At 39.7% G+C, this 25,265-nt stretch overlaps 3 protein-coding genes across 4 annotated transcripts; 2 read left to right on the forward strand and 1 right to left on the reverse strand.

Annotated features, from left to right (window-relative positions):
* Nucleotides 1-5,024: 5,024 nt before the first annotated feature.
* Nucleotides 5,025-8,366, forward strand: ca4b (carbonic anhydrase IV b). Its single transcript, XM_061072541.1, has 8 exons — nt 5,025-5,085; nt 5,280-5,324; nt 5,423-5,587; nt 5,922-6,067; nt 6,162-6,254; nt 7,054-7,120; nt 7,345-7,508; nt 8,181-8,366. Exons 1-8 carry the CDS (start codon nt 5,025-5,027, stop codon nt 8,364-8,366), a joined length of 927 nt encoding a protein of 308 aa, XP_060928524.1.
* A 3,785-nt stretch (nt 8,367-12,151) lies between these two features.
* Nucleotides 12,152-14,870, reverse strand: si:ch211-105f12.2 (RIMS-binding protein 2-like). The gene is made up of 5 exons (XM_061072542.1): nt 14,649-14,870; nt 14,131-14,287; nt 12,876-12,997; nt 12,719-12,790; nt 12,152-12,627 (listed from the first exon to the last, which is right to left on the reverse strand). The coding sequence occupies exons 1-5, from the start codon at nt 14,868-14,870 to the stop codon at nt 12,562-12,564; spliced, it is 639 nt and encodes a 212-aa protein (XP_060928525.1). The 3' UTR covers nt 12,152-12,561.
* A 3,246-nt stretch (nt 14,871-18,116) lies between these two features.
* On the forward strand, nt 18,117-24,149 carry ywhag2 (3-monooxygenase/tryptophan 5-monooxygenase activation protein, gamma polypeptide 2). 2 transcript variants are annotated; one of them, XM_061073201.1, is made up of 3 exons: nt 18,117-18,203; nt 21,371-22,016; nt 24,130-24,149. In XM_061073201.1, the coding sequence occupies exons 1-3, from the start codon at nt 18,117-18,119 to the stop codon at nt 24,147-24,149; spliced, it is 753 nt and encodes a 250-aa protein (XP_060929184.1). The 2 variants fall into 2 exon arrangements, with proteins under 2 accessions (XP_060929184.1, XP_060929183.1); XM_061073200.1 differs by lacking the exon at nt 24,130-24,149 and having other exon boundaries at nt 21,371-22,027.
* The last annotated feature ends 1,116 nt before the right edge of the window (nt 24,150-25,265 follow it).

Below are 25,265 nucleotides of genomic sequence, written 5' to 3' on the forward strand. Positions count from 1 at the left end.
ATCCAGATCACGATCGAGAAAGTGAGAGCACAATTCACCAGGAAGAAGAGGAGGAAAGCAGCAGCGCTATCTACCAGACAACAATGAGCCATGTGGTGTGAGAACAGCGGGATTTGCTTCAAAAAGGCCACACTGGCTATGCTAGCTTCTGTCAATCAGAAAAATCTGCTTCATAATGACATAAATGATACATATTCAAAATATAATCTTCTTTGTTCAACATTAAAATCACAGATATAGAAGAAAATCATTTAGATTGTGTAGTGTGGATCATGTTCTGTTATATACTTCGTATGAATGTGTGTAATACATTTTCTGAATGATCATGATGTATTTCACAGTGCTTCCATGTAGCTATGTTGAGTGAAAATATGAATAAAGAAAAAAAAAAGTCATCAATAGTTTTACATTTGAGAATGATGCCTCTTTTTTCCCTTTTCGAGAGTTAGAGGGTCAATGCTACTTTCATTCCTGTATGCTAGCTACCACACAAACTACATGCTTAAAACATATGGTTTATTTACATGTTGGGTTTTGCATGAATTAAAAAAACTAATTTTACGCTAACTGAGCTTACTTGCTAGCAATTGGTAAGGTTATTTGGTTATCTAACTGCTATCAGTTGGTTAGCTTACTGGCTAAGTTTACAGCTAACAATGGGTTCGCTTGTTTAGAATACAGACATGAATGAGAGTGGCCTACTGATCCAACCCATAGACTATAAAAAGAGATCCAACCCAAGACAAGAAAGGAAAACATTTTGAAAACATTTTATTATTTCCTTTAAATTATCTGTAGCTAACTGATATCTGAATAGCAGTAGAGACGTGTGACACTTTACTGGAGTTAAATCTTTTTATGTCCACATCCCCCCTGTTATCTCAGCTGGAATTATTTAATCAATATTGGAAGAAAACCTCGAGGCTCAACACATAATCTCCTTAATCCGATTTTTTTGTGAACCTTTCATTCCGTACTGTGCACAGAAACCGTGCCAAGAAAACGTTTGTGTGTTTACCGTGCTCTTTTGCTCCAGGCCACTGAGGATCTTATAGCTGCCACCTGGCTGTGTGGTTTGAGACAGGGCCACATTCTCCACACAGATTAGGAGCTCACTTATACACTTTCACCTCCCACTATTGAGGGTTGTAACACCCAGTGCACTGGCTGAAATCCTCCAGGTCAGCTGATTCTCACACTCTTACTAGAAGAATTTTTCTGGACGTGTTTCAAAGGCCGAAATGTTCAAAATTAGACTCAATGAAAATGCATGTTGGCATTTTTGAGGAAAGAAGAATCTTTTCTGAGAATATTCCCATTCCTTAGTCTTGCAACCAGTGGGAGCGATGAAACAATGCAGACTTTCATGCTGCAGCTCAACTTTGCAGATTTTTTGGAGGACATCCAAGCATTCAAAGGGGCTTAGCATTCAGACACAATCGTAAGCTGAAATGGCAAAGTGACTAATACAATTAGATGTGTGGTAAAGCCGATTCTCACAAAGAGACGGGAAAATTGGCAGAACACTTAAATGCTTGTGTAAGCGTATGACCTTTGACAATGTTTTGGCCTTGTGGTAAGTTTACGTGAAACATCATCCAATAGACTGAAAGTGTACGTTTCGAAACTCCAATGACTCAGAACCTCAGCCAAAATATGAAGAACATTTTTACCAAAAGGATGAAGAGAGATCTTCTGCACAGATGAACAGTAATTGTCTAGTTCACTTGAAGTCATGTCATGATTCCCATTATCCTCGTGAGATTAGAGTCTCAAGGTTCAACTTATCCCAAAACCAGACTCAGGATGGCAACTTCCAGCACCAAAAATAAAACATCTAATCTAAAGCATTCCTGCAGAGGCCATCATTCCTCAGGTCAACTTTCTGTGGAACACAACTTTGGTCAGGTATAATGTTAGTAACACAATAGTAAACACGTATAAATAAAAAATTATCTGACACCAATACAGGTGGATATTTTAATCTATCTATCTATCTATCTATCTATCTATCTATCTATCTATCTATCTATCTATCTATCTATCTATCTATCTATCTATCTATCTATCTATCTATCTATCTATCTATCTATCTATCTATCTATCTATCTATCTATCTATCTATCTATCTATCTATCTATCTATCTATCTATCTATCTATCTATCTATCTATCTATCTATCTATCTATCTATCTATCTATCTATCTATCTATCTATCTATCTATCTATCTATCTATCTATCTATCTATCTATCTATCTATCTATCTATCTATCTATCTATCTATCTATCTATCTATCTATCTATCTATCTATCTATCTATCTATCTTGCTTCCTACTCTGGATTATTAGTACAGCAATATACATACTGCAATATCCCGTACCTTGCTGATAGGCGCAGCTGATACCACCTTCACACTGTATTGTCTTGTTGCTGCGGCGATGGCTCTGAACATCTGAGAGTGGGCTCTCACACAAAGGAAAATGCAATCTGTGCTATAGAGAAGGACACGGTAATGAGAGGACGTACACTCAGCGGCAGAGAATCCAATAACCTATTATAGTCACCAACAAAGCGGAGAATTTATTGATTGAGAGAAACAAACCTACAGAGGTCAAATTGGCTTGTGTGTTATTGACGGATGAGGAAGTGCACGTTCTCTTGTTTCTGAAATGAGGAGAAAGGAAGCTCATCAAATTCAGACAATCCTGCAGCAGCAACAGTCTCCATAGGAACAAAGTTAAGTATGACGCACAAACAGGCCAACAAAGTGCTTCACAGACAATAAACTCAACAACTGTTTGAATATTTAAATCAACCCTTTGCCAGTTTTCCAATGGCGTGACTACTATCAGGTTTTGGTTGATTCACTTGTTAGATTTTTTTCCTGTTCAGTGACCTGAACCTGTTAGTCATCCATCTTCCTTTCATCGTCTTAACCTGGGGACATCATGCCACCCATGGCCACTCCTCTGTCCACGCCCTTTACAACAATTTCTACCAGACAATCGTGGAAAAGACAACCCACCTTTTTCTGACACCCTTTTTCTGTTTGGGTGCGAGGAACCTGATCCTGGCACCGGGGCTGACTATAAACAAAGTGGAGTACGTATGGACAAAACCATGGAGCAAAGTGCACTGTGCAACATTTGTGTATTTCTACAAATGTGCAGTCTCCACACAGACAGATGGTCATTAACATCAGAAAGATGGTGGGGGGTGGTTGGCAGGCACCGGCGTCCCTTGGCTTCTGTTGGACTGGAAGCTGAACAGGAACTTCACTGGCAGCTCGATGCGGCAGGAACACAGAAGCAGATGAAAGTTGGTCTCTGTCTTCAGAACCTTCTTATTCACTAAAACGCAGCTTGTGAGCTTGAGTTGGATTGAACATATGACCATTAAAGTATCATATACAGAACAATGTCTTTGTGCTGCTTCAGACTTTCAACAGAATTCTCCCTTTCTGTCACAACTGTTGCATTTCTAAATAAATATGCGAGAACGTTATCAAATCTGAAGAAAAATTTAAGTTTACTAATCAACAATGTTTTTAACATGTTAACATGCAGTGGTGGAAAAAATATTTGATCCTTTTTATGTGAAAGTACAAAAGTGTTGTACTGAAAAGGCGGCTTTTCTGTGACCGATATATTTACCGAGGACATTTTCACCAAGGATATGTTTTCACTCGTGTCCGTTTGTGTCTGTCCCACTGGAGGATTAACCTCTAGACCAAATTAGTTAGTTGACAAGTCACAACTGAAAAGGTTGCTTTGTTAGTGCGGATGATTTTATAATGTCAAAGTATAACTTCAGCTGGATCACTCTTCTGCAGAACAAGTACATCTCTTTTTCATACTCAAAGTACACTTAGCTAAATATTCATTTTTCATTTTTGACTGAAGAATGGATTTAAATACTTCCTCCACCACTGACTGCTTATAATTTTAATAAAGGAAGTAGATAAATAATCCAGAGGTGTTTAAAATTGTGCTTGTTGGGACCTCTAGTGGAGAAAGTCTTAAATGAAACTCACTCAGTGGAGATTATACTTCAATCAGGCAAATAGTCAAATAATTTTAAAATTTAACTATTAGTGCAGCTCCAATTGAACCACTTAGTAAAATGTTATTCACACATTCAGACACGAGTAATAATGATTCAGTGATATATAAGCATAGTAAACAGAACATTTAATTTGACTAACTTTCACTTAATTTTATTACTTTCCATGATAAAATTAATTGGCGTTTGTTCAATCATACAAAAGGTTAATTGTATCACAGTTAAAATACAATTTGATTCGACAACTATGTTATACAATCTGAACTTGAAGTGCAACAAATGTGTTTCTCTGAACCATGAACCCATGTCCTTTCACTTGAAAAACACAATCAGATCATTAGTTTCACAAAAGTCATAAAAAGGTCAGATGAAGAATGTGTGAGTACAATCAGCAATCAGCCATCACATGACCGACATGTACAGGTCACACCCGAATGTCTCCAGGCTGAGAGGGGAGATGTATGAAGGGTGTCTCATAATAGGTTACCCATGATATTTCAAAAGTGACAGGGTAAAAAGTGAGTCACTAGAGAAAGCCCTGGAACATGTACACAAGATTAAAAATCACATACTTGTGCATAGGGAGGGACACATATGTAACAGCATTCAAAACAACTAATGCTTAAAAATTCTACAGGTAAAGTGAAAATCTAAATAATATGGACTGTTCCAGACGCTATTAATAGAGTTCTTGGATCAACAATATGCAAGTGTATAGTAATAATAATAATAATTATTATAATGATAACAGCTTTACATAAATCTAAAGTACACAGAAGCAGATTGGTGTATCTTGAGGACATCAGTCTTCTTATCCAAGCGTTTGCTATGTGTGAGTGGTCACAGAAATCACAGGTCATAAAAGAGGTGGGCCTACCTGTCTTATAACCGGCTGGTTTCTGCCATCGTCCCTTGAAACGATCAGCTCAGACAGACATGGGCACATGCAGGACATTTGCAATGCTGCTCGTAGCTGTTTTATTTTTGCTTGCATCTTTCCTGAGGATTGTCTCAGGCTCAGGTATGTTTGTGCCATAAAAACAAATAATTACAATTATATGAAAAAAGTGTAGTGCATGCATTGTTTGGATTTGTGAAAGTTTGTTAGTAAATTAGTTGCAAATAATCAAATATTATTCATCTGAAAGTTTTTGTGCTTTTATTAATATTAAGAAAAATAATGCAAATGTTTTTTTCATTGTTGTTTCATTGTAGATTGGTGCTACCAGTCCCAAGTCACATGCAATCACACCTGTGCAGGTAAAGCTTAAGACTAAACACTGACAATTAACAGTTTTTAGAAATGCAGAAAGCAGTGTATGCAGCATCTGAGTTCTTCTATGCGCCTGCCTTCACAGGTCCAGAGACATGGGGACTTGTGGCTCAGAATTGCAGCGGCAGATCTCAGTCTCCTGTTAACATCGTGACGAGGAGAGCACTTCAAGATGAACGCCTCACTCCTCTTTACCTCACAGGCTTTCAAGAGACTTTTCATAGCCACATCATGAACACCGGACACGGTGGTATGTCTTTGTGATCACTGAAGGTTAACTTAGAAAAAAACATTTAGTCACTTGTGGATGATTTAAATCAGTTTGGAAAGAGATGCTAACTCTACTAAGAAAATGAGAGCAAAAAAAAACATTAAGAGACATAAACTAAGCACAAAATTACACAAAATACCACAAACAGATGCAAGATTGCGATAAATAGATTCTAAAATAAAACCACCAACGGAATCAGTGGTCACAATGAGTCACAAATAGACCAGAATGATTTGCTAGTCAACACAAATGACGCACTGTCTGGGTGGGGTCTCCATGAACCATTTTGTCCTGTTTGACTGATGTTTTGCAGTTAAACTGGATTTGCCCAGCAATATGAGGATCCACGGAGGAATGCTACCTGCCACGTACAAGGCCATTCAACTTCACCTGCATTGGGGCAAAGATGGAGGGCCGGGTTCTGAGCACTTAATCGATGGAGAACAATTCCCAATGGAGGTATGAGATGTGTTATAACAATCCCTACATGTGATAAATGTAGGAACAATTATATCTATAAAAATGTTACATTAACTTAATATGTCACCCACAGATGCATATTGTTCATATAAAAGAAAAATATGTCTCCTTATCTGAGGCCGTCACAGACCGCACAGGTGTGGCTGTGCTTGGATTCTTCTTTCAGGTGATTTTTTTGTTTATTCTAATATCTTGCAACAAAAGTAGTTTTTATTAAAAATACTGTTTGGCAAAATTCTTCTTTCAGGTGATTTTTTTGTTTATTCTAATATCTTGCAACAAAAGTAGTTTTTATTAAAAATACTGTTTGGCAAAATACTACATAAAAATGTTGCTCTGGATTTCTTTGGGTTTAGTAATTGTTCAAAGTGTCAATGAAAGCATGTTTCAGGTTTGACCTCAAAGAACGTACTTAATATGGTTTTTTTCAATAAGACAAAGGAGCAGGACTTTACGCTCATGAAAGATAAGGATCAATATAACTGTTGGCACTGGTGGTACTGGTGGCACATGGTGGTTCAAATTCAAAGGAAATTTTCTGAATTGAAGTAAGCGTCATCATCAATGACACCCATTTTGTGAGGTAACCAGTAGCTTTATAATGGGCAGTTTGTTTTATTGTTGTGTTTATTAAGTTAAAAAAAAAAAAGTCAAGGGCAATAAACTTCGATAAAACTTTAAAAAGGGGATAGTTTAACACCTGACCCAGATAGGATGAGATAGGACGTAGGCCTTAAATAAACGTCATTGTTCTTTGTCATCAGCGCACACAAAGCATCAATTTACCAGAAAAAAAAAATATATATTTCAAGAGACTTGCACTGCTTCAGTTTGCAGTCCACTAATAAAAAGTCCCTCATGACATATCGAACTCTTCAAACCAAATAATTAACGTTATTTTAATTGTGCATTTATTATATTTTCTATTTATTTCAGCGAGGTAACATTCTATCCTTTCATTGCAGGAGTCTGAATTTGTAAATAAGAAATTTGGTCCCATTATAAAGGCTCTGAAATACATCCAACAACCCAGTAAGTCTTGTTTGCTGACATAAACTGTACTTCATTATCCTGGGGTGCCATGGATCTAATTGTTCTGCTGATTGTTCCAGCATCAGGCTAAAGTGCAATTTTAGAGATAACAAAGTGTCATAAACACATTTCCTAATGAAATAAATCGGACACCTTGAACTAATTTGTTTGATACTAGATATCTTGCTTACTTGTTTGTCTTGTCAATGTTTAATAAAAAACAGACAACAGCACTACACTGAGGGGGGTGTCGCTGGACATGTTCACTCCGCCGCAGAAAAACATGACCAAGTACTTTCGCTATGACGGTTCCCTCACTACACCGGACTGTGCTGAAGCTGTCGTCTGGACTGTGTTTGAAGACACTATTCCTCTGAGCAGGCAACAGGTAATTATATTAAAAATACTGCCTCTGGAACCCCAGGAGGAGAGTACTGAAGTACTGCACTTAAGGTGATACAACATTAAAGGTTCAGTGTGTAGAATTTAGTTAGATCTATTTGTGAAGTTGCATGTTGCAGAACAGTACCCCTCACCTCACCCTCCCATTCCAAATGTGGGTCCACTCTACGGCCTCCGTAAAGTATAAAGTATTTAATATAAAAGACCCATTCTAGGGTAAAGTAAACAACAATTCGTACAAGTTAGAGGAAACACACTTGTGAAAACATCACTAGAATTATTCTATATTCAATTTCTGTCAATAGATCCCTTTCACCCAATTCTTACACACTGGACCTTGAAATCAGTTTGGGTTATCATCATAAAGTAATTTACATCTCTTCCTTGTCTCTTTATTCTTTTGGTGCATTGTCACAACTCATACAGTCATTTAGTCAATCATTGATATGATAATTACGACATTTACTTTTGTCACCACATATAACATACAAGTCCATACAGACATAGATGTAAACTCATACTTTGGCATGAAACACTGAAGTGGTTATTCCAATTTTAATATTTTTGTATTTATTTAATTTGCTAAAAACAGCTGTTTCGTGCTCATGCAGAACGTTGCACATTTGACCCCAGTGCTGTGATTCCCTTCTTGTTACAGCTCACTGCCTTCTCCCAGCTCCAGTTCTCTGATGGAAAGCCAATGGTCAGAACCTACAGACCAGTGCAGCCCTTGAATGAGAGGCAGGTGTATTACTCCAGAGGCCATGTGGCAGCAGTGAGCACTGTGTTACTCATACTGGCAGCGCTGGTTCCCAGTGCACTCTCCCTGCAAACCACAGCATGAACCTTAGTGAATGAGCCTTGATGAATAAATACTGATCATACAAGAACTGCAAATACAAGAAATGTATTTAAAATTAAATTAAGTATGTGTGAGTCTACTGTATGCACTGTGTGCGATTTTATGTTCCGCTAAAAATAAATTTTATTTGTTCTATACTTGAGCTGTTCATTTAAGTTTAGGATCCGTAGTTTAAGGCTTTATTTGATTTCTAGAACAAAAGCAATCTTGATTACTGACATTATTGATCTATTAATTATTTGCACCACTTTTGATTGCACCAGAAAAGCTGGTAATTATTTTATTCTTATCTGATATGTTATCTTTCCTGTCAAGTTTCCTTCCTGTTCTACAGACATTTGCACTCTGACCTGAGTGATGGCACATCATGTACGTTCAAGCTGTTGGGTTACAATAGGTTAAGCTTTTGCTGCGTGACCTTTTGTCCCGCACCAAAGTTTGATTCCTGCTTGGTAAAAAAAAAACATATATTTACTTTTTTGTGTTCTTCTTCTCCAAGAATTGTCTCATTATCTATTAATAGATATTTGGAATATATTTGATTATATTATTCGCATTAGATTTAAAGTAATTAGCGTAACATCCATTGCATTGAATAAATAATGTTACTATTAATCATGTGCAGTTTGTTATTTGCCAAGTTTGTGTGTATGTCTGTGTGTGTGTAATAAAAAAAGCGTAATGTGAAAATAAAGGATACAAAATATTCAACTTTAACAATCTGTGAAAGGGTTCGTTGTATTCTGAAAGATTTCTCCTCCACAGACTACAGTTTGCCTGGATGAACTTCAGTGTCACCTCCACTAACATCCACTAAGTGGCAGCACCAAGCACTGGTTTCAGGTAGCAGTTGCATTGCGTCATGAATGTCCTCAGACTTTTTATTTTTTATCCTCAGGAGTCAAGAGGAAGTTTCATCTCGTGTGGCAACAACCATGATGTAATGAGAAAACCAAAAATAATTGTTGTTGACAGTATGTGCAGAAACACAGGTGGTAGAGTCACAGTTTCCAGCAGATGCTCACAAATATATCAAATGATTGAATAATAAAAAAGATAATTAATTGCAATGCAACTGTTACATAGGAGATAAATATTGATTTTCCTGTCTCGGATCAATCATTATAGGTGAAACATAATTCAATCAGTCCTACACTGTGACCTGCAGGATTATACCCACTGGTGTCATTAGATGCTGTGCTTGTTTTTGGCACGCGGACACTATCCCTATCACATTAAGTGCTCAAGCAGATCGCTTTGGATATAATCCCATGTTGCACAGGAATAGATGTCTGATGCAAGCACAGCATCAGTGCTGAGATAATCTGCAGGATGCACAGTCATGCTCGCCTGCTGCAGAGCTCCAACCCCTGCTTTCTTGGAAAGGACACAAAAGCATGTGTGTGCATGTGTTCTTCATCATGAAAAAGGCTTGAGGCCCCAGTTTCCCTACAGAAAACCAAACTGTGTTATCAACACCTGCAACTGCGAGCTTGACTGTGTGCATGACATTTCTATTCTTTTTTTCTCACAAGGACAGCTTTTCTCGGTTTGTGCAAACCGCCCATCCCCCACTTCCTCTTATTTCTCTTGGTGTGACTCTGAGGTTTGTGTTGTCGTGACAACAGAAGACACAGGCCCGTCTCTTGTCTGTTTGCAAAGTTTCTGTTGTTGCAAGCATATTGCACATTTGCCGCCAGGATAGGGAAGAGCCTCGCAGCACCATCCCCCACCCACACCTCATCAGATACACGCAAGGCGTGAATGAGTTCTCAGAAATGTAAAGGAGATTTGAAGCTTCCTGTTATCAGCCCAGGAAATTTTAGACTTAGAGTAACTTTGATGATATGACGTGATACTTGCTCATAAACATTTAACAGCCCCAGCATCTTTACATGAGCTCCCTCAATCGAATTTTAGTCTGTTGAAAATCTTTGATTTATCATTATATTTTTATCTTCAGTCAATGTATGCCTCTTAATGCTGCATCTAATACTGTAGAACACATCCACATCAATTAGTACGTAGATCAATATTCATCTCCTTTAGTGTCTAACTTCTTTTTTAAAAGCAGGTGTACTGTTTGTCCTTATAAGGGATGAGCTCACGCTGCAGTGGTGCAGTACGGCCACTCACAATGGGCGTAGGCTTTGAATTTAGTCTCAGAATAAGTGTGTGTGTGTGTGTGTGTGTGTGTGTGACTGTGTGACTGTGAGACTGTGAGTGTTCATGTGTGTGTGTGTGTGTGTGTGTGTTTGTGTGTGTGTGTGTGTGACTGTGTGAAGAGAGAGTAAATATGTGCACTTCCCAAAATAAAGTAAATTCTGAGACATTGGCACTATGAGTATTTATAGTTTGCGAAACGCTATTTGATGTCTATGGCTGTATATAAAAATATATTCTATAAATACTTTAATATAATTCAATTTTATTTGTATAGCACCAGTGGAGAAAAATGGAGAAGAGAAGAGAGATTGGTGGAAAAGAGGGGAGAGAAGAGAGAGAGAGATAGGGGAGAGGTTAGTAGAGGAGGAGAGGGGGAGAGAGAGGAGACAGGGACCAGAAACAGTTAATACAATGAAACATGTGTTGATCTATATACAAAAATATGAAATATGATATATAAAGAATACTATGAAACATATGTTGACTTCCCGAAAAGTTTCTAAAGTAGTTGGACCTATAATCATCTGCAGCAGCTACAAGTTCACACATACAATACTGTTTAAAACTGCCCTCAGTGCTGTGTGAATATAGAAACATGCATGTGTGCATTCACTTCCCTGCTTGTAGACTGTGGTGTGTGTGTGTGTGTGTGTGTGTGTGTGTGTGCGTGTGTGTGTGTGTGTGTGTGTGTGTGTGTGTGTGTGTGTGTGTGTGTGTGTGTGTGTGTGTGTCAGAGCCTTTCCTGTGTAAACCACGTGGCTCAGACAGGGTTAATAAAAAGATCTCGTTCACTTCTGGGTTTTCTTTCTTCTGCCGAGTCCAGACACTGGTAAGACCCTGACAGCAAGTGACTTTTTTTACAGTGATAACTAATGATCGTTGCTTTTGTTTTATTTGTTGTATCCCTTCTGTAACAATATAGAGCAATTTCGTCAATGTGCTATCTCAGCATTTTATTTGGCAACAATGTTGAAGTAGCAGTTGATCGGAAAAGTTCATGTTTTTTCACGTTTCTGTTTCACCATGTTCCCTTGTGTCATATTTAACTTGTGAAAACTTGACATTGTTCAACCCATCGTGCCGTCGGCGTTCGAGGTGAAGCGACCAGGATCTACCGATGTACAGTGTTGTCACCCATAAAGTAGAAAGCACTACTAAACTTCTCTACACAGTGTAGTGTTTCCTACTTTATGGATGAGTATACTGTTGGCTGCAGAGAATACAAGAAGAGACCAGCGAGCTGCGTCAAAGACTTTTTGCCGCCATCATGAAATCCTGTTGAATTTCTCTGTCATTTCTTTTTCTTTTTTCATTAAGATTCATACTGTGCTCATATATCACAAAGTCATATGATAAAAGTGAGACTAATTAATTTATATGCAGTAGAATCATGTACCAGTACAAACAAGTAGCTGAGACATATGGTTAAAAGAACACAGGTAAACGTTGCAGATATTCAAAGTTTATTTTACAGTGGACACATTATCAGAACATTAACAATTTCCTTTATGCAACATTTTTATTGTACTTTACATTAAAGTTGCTGTAAAAACTCAAAAATTAAAAAATATTCTTTCCTAAGAACTCCTTTATGAGCTGATAATATAAAATGTACTGTATATAGCGAGTATAAGGCAACTTTACAACTTTAATACACTCTGGTCTGCAAAAACTGAGACTGTTAATGTATCATTAAGGCTAAAATAATCTATAGTTTGTGAATAGGCTTTATTATTATTAAATATTAAATGCATTTTTTTTGCTCATGTTGGGATTTTAAGCCAAAGTGACCTCTAACCATCATTTTTGTAATTTTTTGTTTTTTGTTTCTTTAGTAAATGATTTGCAACTTTTTAATAAAATATATTTTCTGAGATTTGTATGTGCAGTATTTGCAGTGCCCACAACATCACTGGTATAACTGATAATAATGGTTTAACCAGTGGCTGATTTCTTTCTGTGTCTGACTCTTGGCATCTGTAGCAAACATGGCGTGTCCTAGCATTTTCTATTAATCCCACGGAAACTGCTGCAGGAAGTTTGATGGAACCATACCTCGTCGTCCGTGCAGGTCCCCCTGAAATTAAAAATAAAAGTAAAAGCTTGTGTGAAAAAGCATAAGAACAAAGCAGCTATGACTTAATTCAAACTGTAAAGATGATGCTCACAAAATAAAACCCATCTTGATCCATGTCCCCCAACACATAGATAATGTCTCCTGAACGAAAGCCGAGTTCATCCTGTAAGAGAGAAAAACGTCAGGGTCAAAAAAATATTGAGTATTACACTAAAATCATGTTGTTCATGAGGGATTTCCGTGCTTACTTCACTGTCCACGTTGGGTGAACTCTCCCATGGATCATAATCAAATAAGGCCACCATTCGTTGAACAACCAATTCGTCACTGACACTGGAAACATCACTCATGTCTGGAGCTGGATAGAAACCTGTCAGCCAAAATGCAAAAAACATCTCTCCTTGATTTGAAATCCCACAACATTAACGCTGCAATAGAAAATCTGATTCTACATACGTCAGTGAACGCACCAGATAAAGCCATCGTAACGTTTCAAATAAAGATTTGTGAATCACTTTACTTCTTATATGTTGTTGGATCTTTTTTTAGTTATAGAAACTCGTGAAAGTTGAACACTGTCACAACAGGAAGCAGCGCGGTGCAAACATCCTCTCTGATCTCGTGCGACAAGAACCGTTGAAGGAGGAGACCATTGATGGGGGTGCTAAAACATAACTAAGTACCTTTACTCGAGTACAATTTAGAATTATCTGTACTTTACTTGAGTTTCATGACATTTCATTAATAGTGAAATACTTTTATCTGATGGATACTGTTACTACCTACAAGATGGTATCTTGATTTGAGATATACAATCCCTATATACAAGTTTATAGAGCACTTTCACAATATGATGATAGAAGCTTTATCGATAATAAAACTAATTTATAATGACTATGATGATCAGATGCATGTGCTATATGTCTTTATATTATACATTACTGTTTATCTTTGGGGCCTTTCTCTGCTTTTAAAATTGTGAGTTCATTTGAATTCTTTCTTTGACATTTTCAATGCAGGACTTCACACAATCATTTTGATGTACTTCATTATACATCTGCTACATAGATAAAAACACTTTTTACTTCACTTTATGTATATAATGACAAGTTACTTTGATTTCATATGAAAAACATGATTAACTTATAAGATATTAATTATTATTAGATATTTACATATGAATCACCAATAAGAGTGATAAAGTTGTTACAAATTACCAAAAGAGATCATGAAGTCTCAAGAAAATATACTTACTTGTTCTCTGTGTACAAAATATATTCTAGTCAATTCAACACTCTTCTGCAAAATTCTGCAATACTATTTCTTAGGATACTTCAAGTACAGTTTGTTCATATGTGGTATTTTACTGAAGTAGATTTTTGAATGCATGGCTTTAAATTGAAACAGTATTTGGTGGTATTGCTGTTTTTACTCTAAGAAAAGGAAACGGCTTCTTCTTCCACTGCTGTCTTTCCGTCAGTGTGTTTTCAGAGGGGCTCATACCTGTGTTGTCCAAAGGGAGGAAGTTCTGCTGCATGAGTAGATGCTTCAGGTACTCATCATCCACTGGGATCTCAGACACCATGTTACTTGGCACAACACCGGAGAGCCCACCAGACTCCCCGTCATAGAAACCATCACGGTCTTTATCTCCAAACACCTAACAGAGGCAGAAACAGGCGGTTTGGTTGCTTTATTTATCGTAAAGCATTAGAGGGGAAATCAAGCAAATGTGTGTGTATGTCCGTGTTGCAGCAGTTATCAGGTTCAGTTACAAGGAGGCAACATTAAAAAAACAGTGACAGGAAACAGAAAAGAAAAAAACAGCTCATGTCTTCGCACACTTTCATGTGGCCTGATTCCACAGAACAAACAGGAAACATCATCACGCCCTTCCAAAGAAGCTGATGCAGTGAGAACACACAACTCAAATCACAAGAGATATCACTGTGCACCAAATTGTCCACTGCTTTCACATGAAATTACAAAAGTGAGCGACGTAACATGTTTGTTTTTTTTACCTTGATTATCTGTCCTGGTACAAAAGGCAGCTCCTCTGCAGCGGTCTCGTAGTTGGGAGACATGGCTGCAGGGTTGTATGGGTAAAGTGCCACAAAGAGTCGCACAAGGGGAGTGGACACCTGGCTCGCAGTCTCCAGCTCCCATTCCCACAGCTCCTCCGGAGAGGCGATCCTCACTTCATTGGGGTAAATCACAACGTCCAGCTCCAGCCTCGTCTCCATTGACAGCAGCGGGAGCTCTCGGCTGTCCACTCTGCAGACAGATGGCCGCTGTAGACAGACGACCGCTCCTTACTCTTATCCTAATTTCAGGTAACTCAGCTAAGCAGAGGGACCAGTAATCCTCTTTGAAGGAAGTGGACATTGATTAGTTCAGCACTGCCTATTGCACTGCAAGGACTCATCATGCAAAGCAATGGGAGACACATGTTTTCTGTATTGTTAGTGTTAGGTTATTTAGTTTTACTGTGCTGCTTCTGACCGACGTGTGGCTGCTGAGAGATGTCCTCATGGCCACGTCCTCATTTATCTGTGAACGGATGCTTCAGCTAGAATTCGCTTTAGGCCTCCAGACTGTTTTTGTCCCTAAATGTCCAACTAGAGGCCTTGGATTGTATATTTATATGCCAAACAAGTTGAAAGACTTATATCTCATTCTGACTGTTTGGTTGTAAAATAAACGTTTCAAAGAGTTGAGGAACAGCAACCTATTCATTCTTGGTACATTGTTTTTGCACATGATGATGACTTGGCTTGAAATCAGTCCAAAAGGCAGGCTCAGATGAAAAGCTAATAATGAAGAAGGAGAGGAATATACAAGTAAGAGAACAAGTTGAAGTATAGGGAAACATTAAGATTTGTTGCATACTTTCAGGTCTTATAGGCCTGTCTTCATCTACTCTCCAAAAAACTGAGGAATAAAACTAATTTTCCTTCTATAGATCAAACACTTTAAGGAAAATATTCATACGTGTTTAAGTATGAGGCAGCAGCGATTGAAAAAAGAACTTCTGTCAGTGACTTGACCCAGTTTACGTGTCACTGAAAGTCAACCCCTCTTGACCTAAGAGCGGGTCGGCAGGTGATAATCTCCTGCTGCAGAGAGGGAGAGAGGTTTAACGAATCAGTGTGTGTGTGAGTGAGTGTGTGTGTGTGTGTGTGTGTGTGTGTGTTTGTGTGTGTGTGTGCATTTGTTTATACCTTTATCTGTGAGTGAGATAACTGCTTGTAAGAACACCGACAGGTTGAACCAAGGATGAAAGCGGCTGACAGCATGTCATCCATTTGACACCAAGTGTTCATTATTTGTATATTTTACTGTAATTCTTATTTGGGTTGATTCACATTTGATGTTTATAATTATCTCATAGGGGAAATAAAGAAACAGTAGTATTCATGTCCCTTGTTCATTTAAAGTCCCACCTTTGAAAAATTGGTTTGACCACTTTCTTAGCCTGTTGTGAGTTTCTAATTTCCTCCACATTCATTTGTTTTTGTTGCATCAATACTTTGTGTATCTTCTTTCGATATTTTTACTTATTTATATATTTCATAGGCCTTTTAAGTTGATTAATTTTGTTTTGTGAATCAAAATTATTCTTCCTCCTTTCACCCGCTGTGTATATTTAGCTTCTGCCAATAATCGTCCCAAAATGAATAAATAAAGTTGAACTGTATTGAACTGTCCTCTGCCATTGAGTTGATATTCTAGGTCAGAGCTTAAGACCTGAGAATGGTCTCTTGTTAAATGGATTTATCATTTTTAATGGTTTATTCTCACAGACTTTCACTTCCATTTTTGTCCACAAGAGAGAGCTGTAAGCTGCTAAAGTAGCTCCTACAGCTAATTTGCCCAAGGACTCCACACAGAGACTTGAATGACTCATTGAGCTAAACAGATTCCTTCAGGGTGGAAGGTCGAAGTATTCAGATCCTTGTGTAAAAGTTAAAATATCACAAAAACTACTCACAAAAATGTCAATCTGGTTTTGGAGACACTCGTTTGTGGTTTGTGTCTTTTCTTTGGATTTATTGACAACTTCTACCTCCAGCACAATGACAGAGCACATCTCATAAAGACAAGAAAAGACAATAAGTTGCACAAACTGTGAATCACAATACTTTCTGGAAAATCATCTCCAATTCAGTGCAATGAAGTGCAGCTGTACAATTGTGTTAGTGATTATACAGAGAAGCTCTGATACTGCACTTTTCTAAACCACCTCACAGTGAGTTTTCAAAGATCCTCAAAATCTATTTATACTACAAATGAATGAACCAACAAATATACAAAACCCTTACACATGAATAAATATAAAAACTGCCGGGCGGTTCCTGCACCTTCAACGAATTCTTAATGTTGCACAAAGGTGGTGTCATTCATATAATTTGTATTAAACAAAGCACAAATTCTCGATATGCTTTATGTGAGACATGAACTAGCATGTATCCCTGCCTCTTTACCATCAACTTCTTGCTCTTCACTAACCTGTGAGCTTGTTTTAAACAACGTGCTGACACATTTAGTTCACATCAGCTTGGGCCTTTTTCATCTTCCCCTCCTTTTTCTGTTCTCCACCAGGTCTTTTCATTCTCCTCTTCCTCACTTCCATCCCCCTGGTGTCATCTAAATGCTGAGTGACGTTCTGCATCGTCATGCTTGAGGTGTGGGGGGTTCAGTGGAGTTGGTCGTGATTAAGTTCCCTTACATCTGGAAGCTGTAGTGTTATCCTCTATTTCTAAAGAGATTGTGCTCCTGGCGCTTCTTTGCCGAACAACCAGAATAATCCACCAACGATCTTCCCTATCCTCCTGACTGTCCACTCTGAGTCTGCCTGGGTGTGTATCAGACAAATCTGCAGAAATTATGCGAAGTCATGATGCCAACATGAGCCTGGACCTCAGAGGAATGTTTCTAAGTGGCTGTGAAATCCTTGCCACAAAGACCCCAGGCCCCACCCATGATGTGAATAGTTCTTTAAGTGCTCAGTGAGTGCAGATTGTATGGCCTTCCTCTGATCACACTTATCAGGCTCCTGACTGCTCCTGGCTGCAGTTTGGCACCCCCCACAGAACTCAATTTCCCATAGGGCCTTTCGACCAGGGCTGCTCCATTGCATCCATGCCTCCCTGGCCCCTCTGGTTCCCATGTACGGGCTGTTACATCACTGGCACAGACACCCACCTTTCTGAGAGATGACGCAGCCAAGGGAGAGTGAGGGAGGAGGGAGGGAGGGAGGGGGAGAGAGAGAGAGAGAGAGAGAGAGAGAGAGAGAGAGAGAGAGAGAGAGAGAGAGAGAGAGAGAGAGAGAGGAGAGAGGGTGTCCCGTCTGCAAGGAGCACAGACAGACAGCAGGGAACAGCTGCAGCGTGAGGCTCGCGTAGGATTTCACTGCATTGCGATTGACAATATCAATCATTTCATCCCCAAACAGCCGAGTAGAAGCGAACCAAACCTCATCCACCAACATGGTCGACCGCGAGCAGCTGGTGCAGAAAGCCAGGCTGGCTGAGCAGGCTGAGAGATACGATGACATGGCTGCAGCTATGAAATCGGTAAGTTCATTGAGAAATAGTCGTAAATTTGACAGGGAGGAGTGTGAAGTGTGTGTGTTTGAACCGATGCTCGCCGTGCGTAAAAGGCGCGTCCGGCTGGCTGGCTCCACCGCGGAGAGAGAGAGAGAGGGTCTCTGAGAGAGGGTCTCTGGGTCCGGGTCTCACTCGATGTGACCGCACTAGACAAGCAGGGACCACAGGGGACATGTGTTAGATATCTCCTCTCAGACTTCACCCTCAGCCCAGTGCGTTTTATTGTGTTGTTTCACTGAGGAGGAAAGTCCAACTCCTGCGCTCCTTGGGCGGTGCCTTTCTGTCAGGGCACGTTACGACTCAGTTAATAAGGGGGCTCTTATCAGATAATGGCCCCTGCTCCATTGTATCTGCTGGGTCCCCCCCACCTCCCTCTCTCACCCTTCTCCCACTTTTGCCACCCCACCTCCCCCCCCTCCCATTATACCGAATTCATAAGCGCCTCTGCTGCTGGGAGCCATGTGAGGTATAGGTTGCTCGGGAATCAACTGCTGCTACCCCCTCCTCCTCCTCCTCCTCTTCTCCCACCTCCTCCTCCTCATCCTCCACCTCCTCCTCCTCCTCCTTTCTCTGTCACATTAATTAAAATGATGTACATTATCAGCATCTGCCTCTGTGTCCCAGCAGAGTACAAGACTTTTTTCTCTTTTGGAAGCAGGAGTGCCTCACGCAAAGACAAAAAAGAAAATCCCCCACAATAGGAGCCCTGAAGCTGCTCTTTCCTCCCAACAAACGTAGGAGGCAGTAGAATCTCTCTAGAATATTCTTTTGTCATATTGCAGTGAGTCAGTACGATCAGATTTGATTGTAGCCTTTGTTTCCTCCTCGCTCGTCCACTTTACTCCTCATATTTCTCCACCTCTCGATCTGCGGATGTGCAGATTCCTCCTGATATCCAGCAGCGACACAAAACCATTGTGGGTTAATGAGTCTGAGGAGGTTATGTTATATTGGAGGCATAGAGTGTTGAGGACATAGCCCCGTCTGGGGTTTTTTCTTCTTCCTCCTCCTCCTTGTCTGTCCCCTTAAGAAATCCTGGGACCTGGATTCACCAGTAGGTTAAAAAAAACTGCTGTGTCACACCAGCTCCTACTGGAACCAATTGAACCCTGGGAGTGTTCGCCGGGCCCAGTTTGAGGTCACGGGAGGATCAGAAACCATCCTATGATCTTTAAAGAGGAAGAACACTATGTCTTTAGCTCCTCGGGATAGATGGAGCGAGCAAGCCCCCATGGATCGTTTGTCATCGAGGGTTTCTGGTTGCAGGGGGTGGGACGATGTGTGTGCAGGGAGGGATTCCTTTCCCTTTCAACAATCTGCCATGTCAGTGCGGTCCAAACTGGGCCCTTTCGCAGGGGTGTGTTCTCTTATCCTCTAATCACAGGGAACCCCTTGCCATTGCGGCCAGAACTGACTAAACGAAAGGCCGTCCCCTTTGTGGTCCTCAAGAGAAATACCTGCCTTATAATGCAGCTTTTTAAGGACAAGCTAAACTCGCAACTAACGGTTATTTGCCGTGTTCATTCATTATATCTTGATTTGGTCATCCAAAATTGTTTTTGACAACTCAAGTTTAGAAACACAGAAAATATTCACGTTTATGAAGCTAAAAATTTACAAGTTTTGCGATTTCCCATTAAAAAAAACATCAAGAATGATTGATTATTAACTTTGTCAAACTGGTAATCGGCCAACATCAGCTCTAGATTTACATGTTATTGTCTAGCTATTGCTCGTCAGAATATCATATATCTGAGTCAGTCTCATCAATAAATCATCATAAATCGAACACACAATAAGCTTCCTAATTATCGCTTCATTATATTTAATGATGCATTGCTCATTAGTGTGGTAGAAATCTGCTTCCTTTTGCAGTAAATGTCACTGATATTGATGCGTGCTTCAGATTTTGAAAGACGGATGAAGGCCACTCCATCTCTCCAGGTTCAACCCTCCTCTTCATCCACTCAGCTGAGTGACGTCGGCGATCCTGCACCATCTTTGTGCTCCTCTGTCTCAGCAGAGAATGTCAAAACTGAGATATGCGAAAAACGTTTGCTCATCAGGCAGATTTCCAGATTAAAAATAAAACCCCTCAAGGATTAAAAATATTAGAAGCCTATTTCTTTATGTTATATCAGTACATTTCAGTGCAGTCATTGATCTGACAGGAGCCACGTTCCAATCAAATAACCCCGAGTGATGTGTCCTTTATATAGCAACGCAGTCAAAATCTAAATTTAACAATCTAAGCTAAGTGTGATGTCACGGCGTGGTGTTAGAGACAGGTAAAAAGGTCAGTTACAGCCAGAGAGAAGGTCACTGGGACACGAGAACCGCCTGTGCAGTGATGGTTTTCATTTACAGTGCAGCTGCCCGCCAAGTGCTTGTGGGAACATTTTAGCCTCCCCCAGCCCTCCTCTCACCACCCCACCCCACCCCACCCTCCCTCCCTCCTTCCTGTCCCGGCCTCCCCCCCACCCCCCCCACCCCCCGCTGCTGCCGACTATCTTGAATATCATTTCTCACTAACTAGCATTAGCTGTCGTCCACGTGACAGCCGGAGCTACTGGTGCACTAAATTAATGGATTGCCATGGAAACTGGGAATTGTACATGACAAGTGAAATATTGCCCGTCTTCTATCTGCTGCGTTACTCCAGATCCTCTCATAGACAAACACTGTGCTTCGTTATAATAGGGGCTGAATGATGATTATTGTTATTTTCATCATTGTTTTTATTAGTTGATTAGTTCATTGGTTTGTGAGAAAAGTGTCTGTTACTGTATTCCAGAGTGACTTCCTTTGCTTTTGCTAATAAGTACATTTTCTTTGGATTTTTTACGCCTCTATCACAGACAGTTGTTGGAAGGTGAAAGGAAACAAGGACTCTATTCGAGGGCGTTGCAGTTCATGGTTTCCATATTAAAGCCGCAGGGACTGAGATTTCCCTTTAGCTACACTTGATTTAAAGAAGCTGGCGTATACAGCTTTTTTACCTGAAATAATGCTTTTTCGCACATTATATGTTCTGATATATTGATTTTTCTATAATGTATATCCAGCTCCGTGTGGCTACTCAAGGGTTCAGCTCTTAACTTTTGCCTAAATGTCCCATTTTCTCCGTCTTCCAGGTAACAGAGCTGAACGAGGCCCTGTCCAACGAGGAGAGGAACCTCTTGTCTGTGGCTTACAAGAACGTGGTCGGTGCCCGCCGCTCCTCCTGGAGAGTGATCTCCAGCATCGAGCAGAAGACCTCGGCTGACGGCAATGAGAAGAAGATTGAGATGGTCAGGGCCTACCGGGAGAAGATTGAGAAGGAGCTGGAGGCCGTGTGCCAGGACGTGCTCAACCTCCTGGACAACTTCCTGGTCAAGAACTGCAACGAAACGCAGCACGAGAGCAAAGTGTTCTACCTGAAGATGAAGGGCGACTACTACCGGTACCTGGCCGAGGTGGCCACAGGCGAGAAGAGAGCCACCGTGGTGGAGTCGTCGGAGAAGGCCTACAACGAGGCCCACGAGATCAGCAAGGAGCACATGCAGCCCACCCACCCCATCCGCCTGGGCTTAGCTCTCAACTACTCTGTGTTTTACTACGAGATCCAGAACGCCCCGGAGCAGGCCTGTCATCTGGCCAAGACCGCCTTCGACGACGCCATCGCCGAGCTCGACACCCTCAACGAGGACTCCTACAAAGACTCCACTCTCATCATGCAGCTGCTCCGAGACAACTTGACACTGTGGACAAGTGACCAGCAGGATGACGAGGCAGGGGAGGGCAACAATTAAAGAGAAACCACACTTTGAAAAAAAATATGAAGGGCCGGTGGACTTTGGCAGCCGCTTTTGCCGATGATGCTACCGCAGCAGCAGTTCTTTATTTTTCCATGTGTTAAAAGAAAAGAATCAAAAGAGAGGTGAGAGTGGAGGTTAAATCTTAGTTTAAATATATATAGAAATATATATACAGTTGAAAGGGGCCTCCGTCTTCTTGATTTTCTCTTTGACATTTGCCAAAACCACTGATATGTCAGTCAATCAGCCTGAAGTGGTTGTTGTTGGATTGAAATGGCAGCCTCACACTGGCATAGGAACTGATCTTGTTCTGTCAAGATAAGCTGCTTAGTTAGGTTTTTCGCGTGATAGAGATGCATTTGAGTCACTTGAGAGAGAAAATGCTTGAATGGGAATGCCTCACAAAAACTAGTTTGCATTGGTTCCAGCAGTAGTCCACATACAGTATGAGAACGGGCCCTGAAAGCCAGGGATGTTAAACCCACACCAAACACTGAGAAAAGAGAAAAGTTTCAAACTGATTATAGTTATAAAAAATAATAATTAAAATATCCCCCAAAATTTTCAAGGATTAATTACATGGGAGCGTTAATTATGGACAGTTATAAAAAACTGATTCCCCTCTTTCTGTCTAAAGTGTATTTGGCATCTCACAGATTATTCTGTTTAGTCACTGGAACCATAGATTTCTTTGGAGGTGAAGATTACTAAAGGCAGAGACTTAACGATATTAAAAACGATAAAAAAAATAAATAAAAATAAGACAAAAAATGAAAAATAAAAGCAGCTTCAGAGTTTGTGGTTTACTTCTGTGTTTGTTTTATTAAATGCACTTGCCTACTATACTGTTTCTTCAGTGTACGATGATGACAACAATAATATCGATTATTCAATATTGTGCATGCTGGTGATGTATTTATATACAGTAGCTTGACTTTATTAACTTATATTGTGCGTGTTAAGTATTCATATGATTGAGAAAAACAGGCTTTGTCTGATGTTGATTTCTAATTTCTAATTTATTTCATTTTGTTATGGTTTTTTTGATTTGCTATACCAAAATGGTGATCGTAAAAATTGACACTGTAATGGGCGTTGCTATAGTGACATGCAATAGGTGTATTTAATTTGTTAATAAAAGCAAGAAAAAAAAAGGAAAATAAAAACCCACCAGTGATCACTTAATCTTACCAGCTGGTGTTTGTCACGATGGCGTATGATTATGATATATTTTGTTCTTTGAACAGTATTTGAGTACTTTTTTCTGTCATGCTATCCAGTTTTAATGATGGTGAAGTTTTCAGGCTCAATGTTTCTGTTTATGATTCACTAACATGGACCATATTTACTTTCCGACAGTATACATTTTCTGTTTGTTTGTTTGTTTTTATACCTTTTAGCTGTTCCCGAGTGACAAAATATCTTGAATGTGAGTCATTATGTAGCAGTTGCACAAGAAAACCGAAATAATAGCTATGATAATAAAAAAGAATATGATTAAATTATACATGCACCATTTCCGTGGTGGTCTAGTGTATTGTTGTACTGTCACCCATAAGTAAATTTGTTTATTAAGGGAAACCCATATTATTGAGAACATGTTTTCAACGCTTTGTTTTGTGGTACAGTATGTGCTTTTTTCTTCTTGTGCCTGTGTTATGATTTAATATGCATCATTTGCAAGTTAACCCGAAAAAAAGAGGAATATATCTGCCAGTATTTTAAGTTCATGCAAGCATGTGTGCAAGATGTAACGCAATATTTTCCCGTCTGTGGTTCAATGTGTCTGCTCTCTGTACAGCACACACTATAGATATGAATATTCAACACCGATGCACACACACACACACACTCACAAGGCGATTCACTAGAACTGGTTATTGATTAGTCAAATGTGAGAATTCACGTCTTCAGAACAAACATTTAGACACTATATAGAAAAGCTGCGCAAGAGCACGGAAAGCTGCTGAGCCGATTTATCTTCATATTGCTGCTAGTTCTATAGATGACTATATTAATATATTCAGACAGAGGGGCAGGTTATTTTTCCTTATCGATGACAGTTTTACTTTTTTCTTCAGATGCGATGGTTTAAGAGAGAAACCAAAAGCCTTAAGGTCAGTTCCACACCCTTGTTCACTTTTGCCAATTATGTCACCATCATGAGTCAACCTCCATGAGCTCACATTTATGTCACAGCTGCTTTGATTTATTTTTAAACGGCGTATAAGGTTGATGGTCTCCAAGGCTCGTCTGACGCTTCACATCAACTCCCGATGCCAAACTGCTCACGCGGCTTATGGATATTGGAACGGAGTTGAATCTTATATGATTTCATTTTTTAAGTCATGTGTTTTTAAAACAAATGCAAACTGAATATTTCTTTGTTTTTCATTGATTGAATATTTGTTTGCAAAACCATGTCAGGAGACATTCACTCATTGCCAAGAACACATGCATTGTGTTCCTTTTTAAAATGATTTTTTTTTTGTTGTTGTCATTTTTCAGATGTTGTGTCTTGTTTCAGTGACAGGAAAACACAAATACAAGCTCTGACAAGGAAAGAATTAGATTAGATAGAACTGACTTACTGGAAATTAGCAAGTGGGGGGGGGGCAATAGCTGAAAATGGAATATAAACTGTATGCTCTGAGGAAGTTTTGGTTGCCATCTGTTGCCCATTAAAGTTATTTGTTTATCTGTATTTTTCTATATTTTCATGAATTCCCCATATTTGAGCGAAAACACCGGAGCACATTCTTCCTCATTCTCTGCGTTAACGACTGAGGAGGTTTTCCACATTTCTGTCGAGGTGTGCGGCCTTCTAATCGATCGAGAAGTCAATACGACCTTATGTAACCCTCTGTAGGTCACATATCTGCTGTGTGTGGTAATCGTGAGTGTTTGCATCCATATCTGGATTGGTATGTGTGTGTGTGTGTGCTGTGTGTGCCTGCACAACTGCATGTGCTGAGTGTCTGTGGGGGAACATATGAGATGGAGTCTGTATGAGCTGCAGTGCAGAGACGCTGGCGGCTCACAGCACAACCACAGTATGTCTTAAATGAGACTCTTTGCTAATCGTTAACGGAATTAGTGCACAGATGAGAGAAAGTTGCTTCAATAGACGACAGATTTTATGATCACGCGGAGAAACGCTGCAATAAAATAATAATAATAAAAAATCCTGCATCTCATGATGAACAGTGGATGGAGGGAGCTGCTTCTTATA

This window comes from Limanda limanda, chromosome 6, assembly GCF_963576545.1.
Source record: "Limanda limanda chromosome 6, fLimLim1.1, whole genome shotgun sequence".
In the NCBI taxonomy this organism is placed as follows: domain Eukaryota; kingdom Metazoa; phylum Chordata; class Actinopteri; order Pleuronectiformes; family Pleuronectidae; genus Limanda; species Limanda limanda.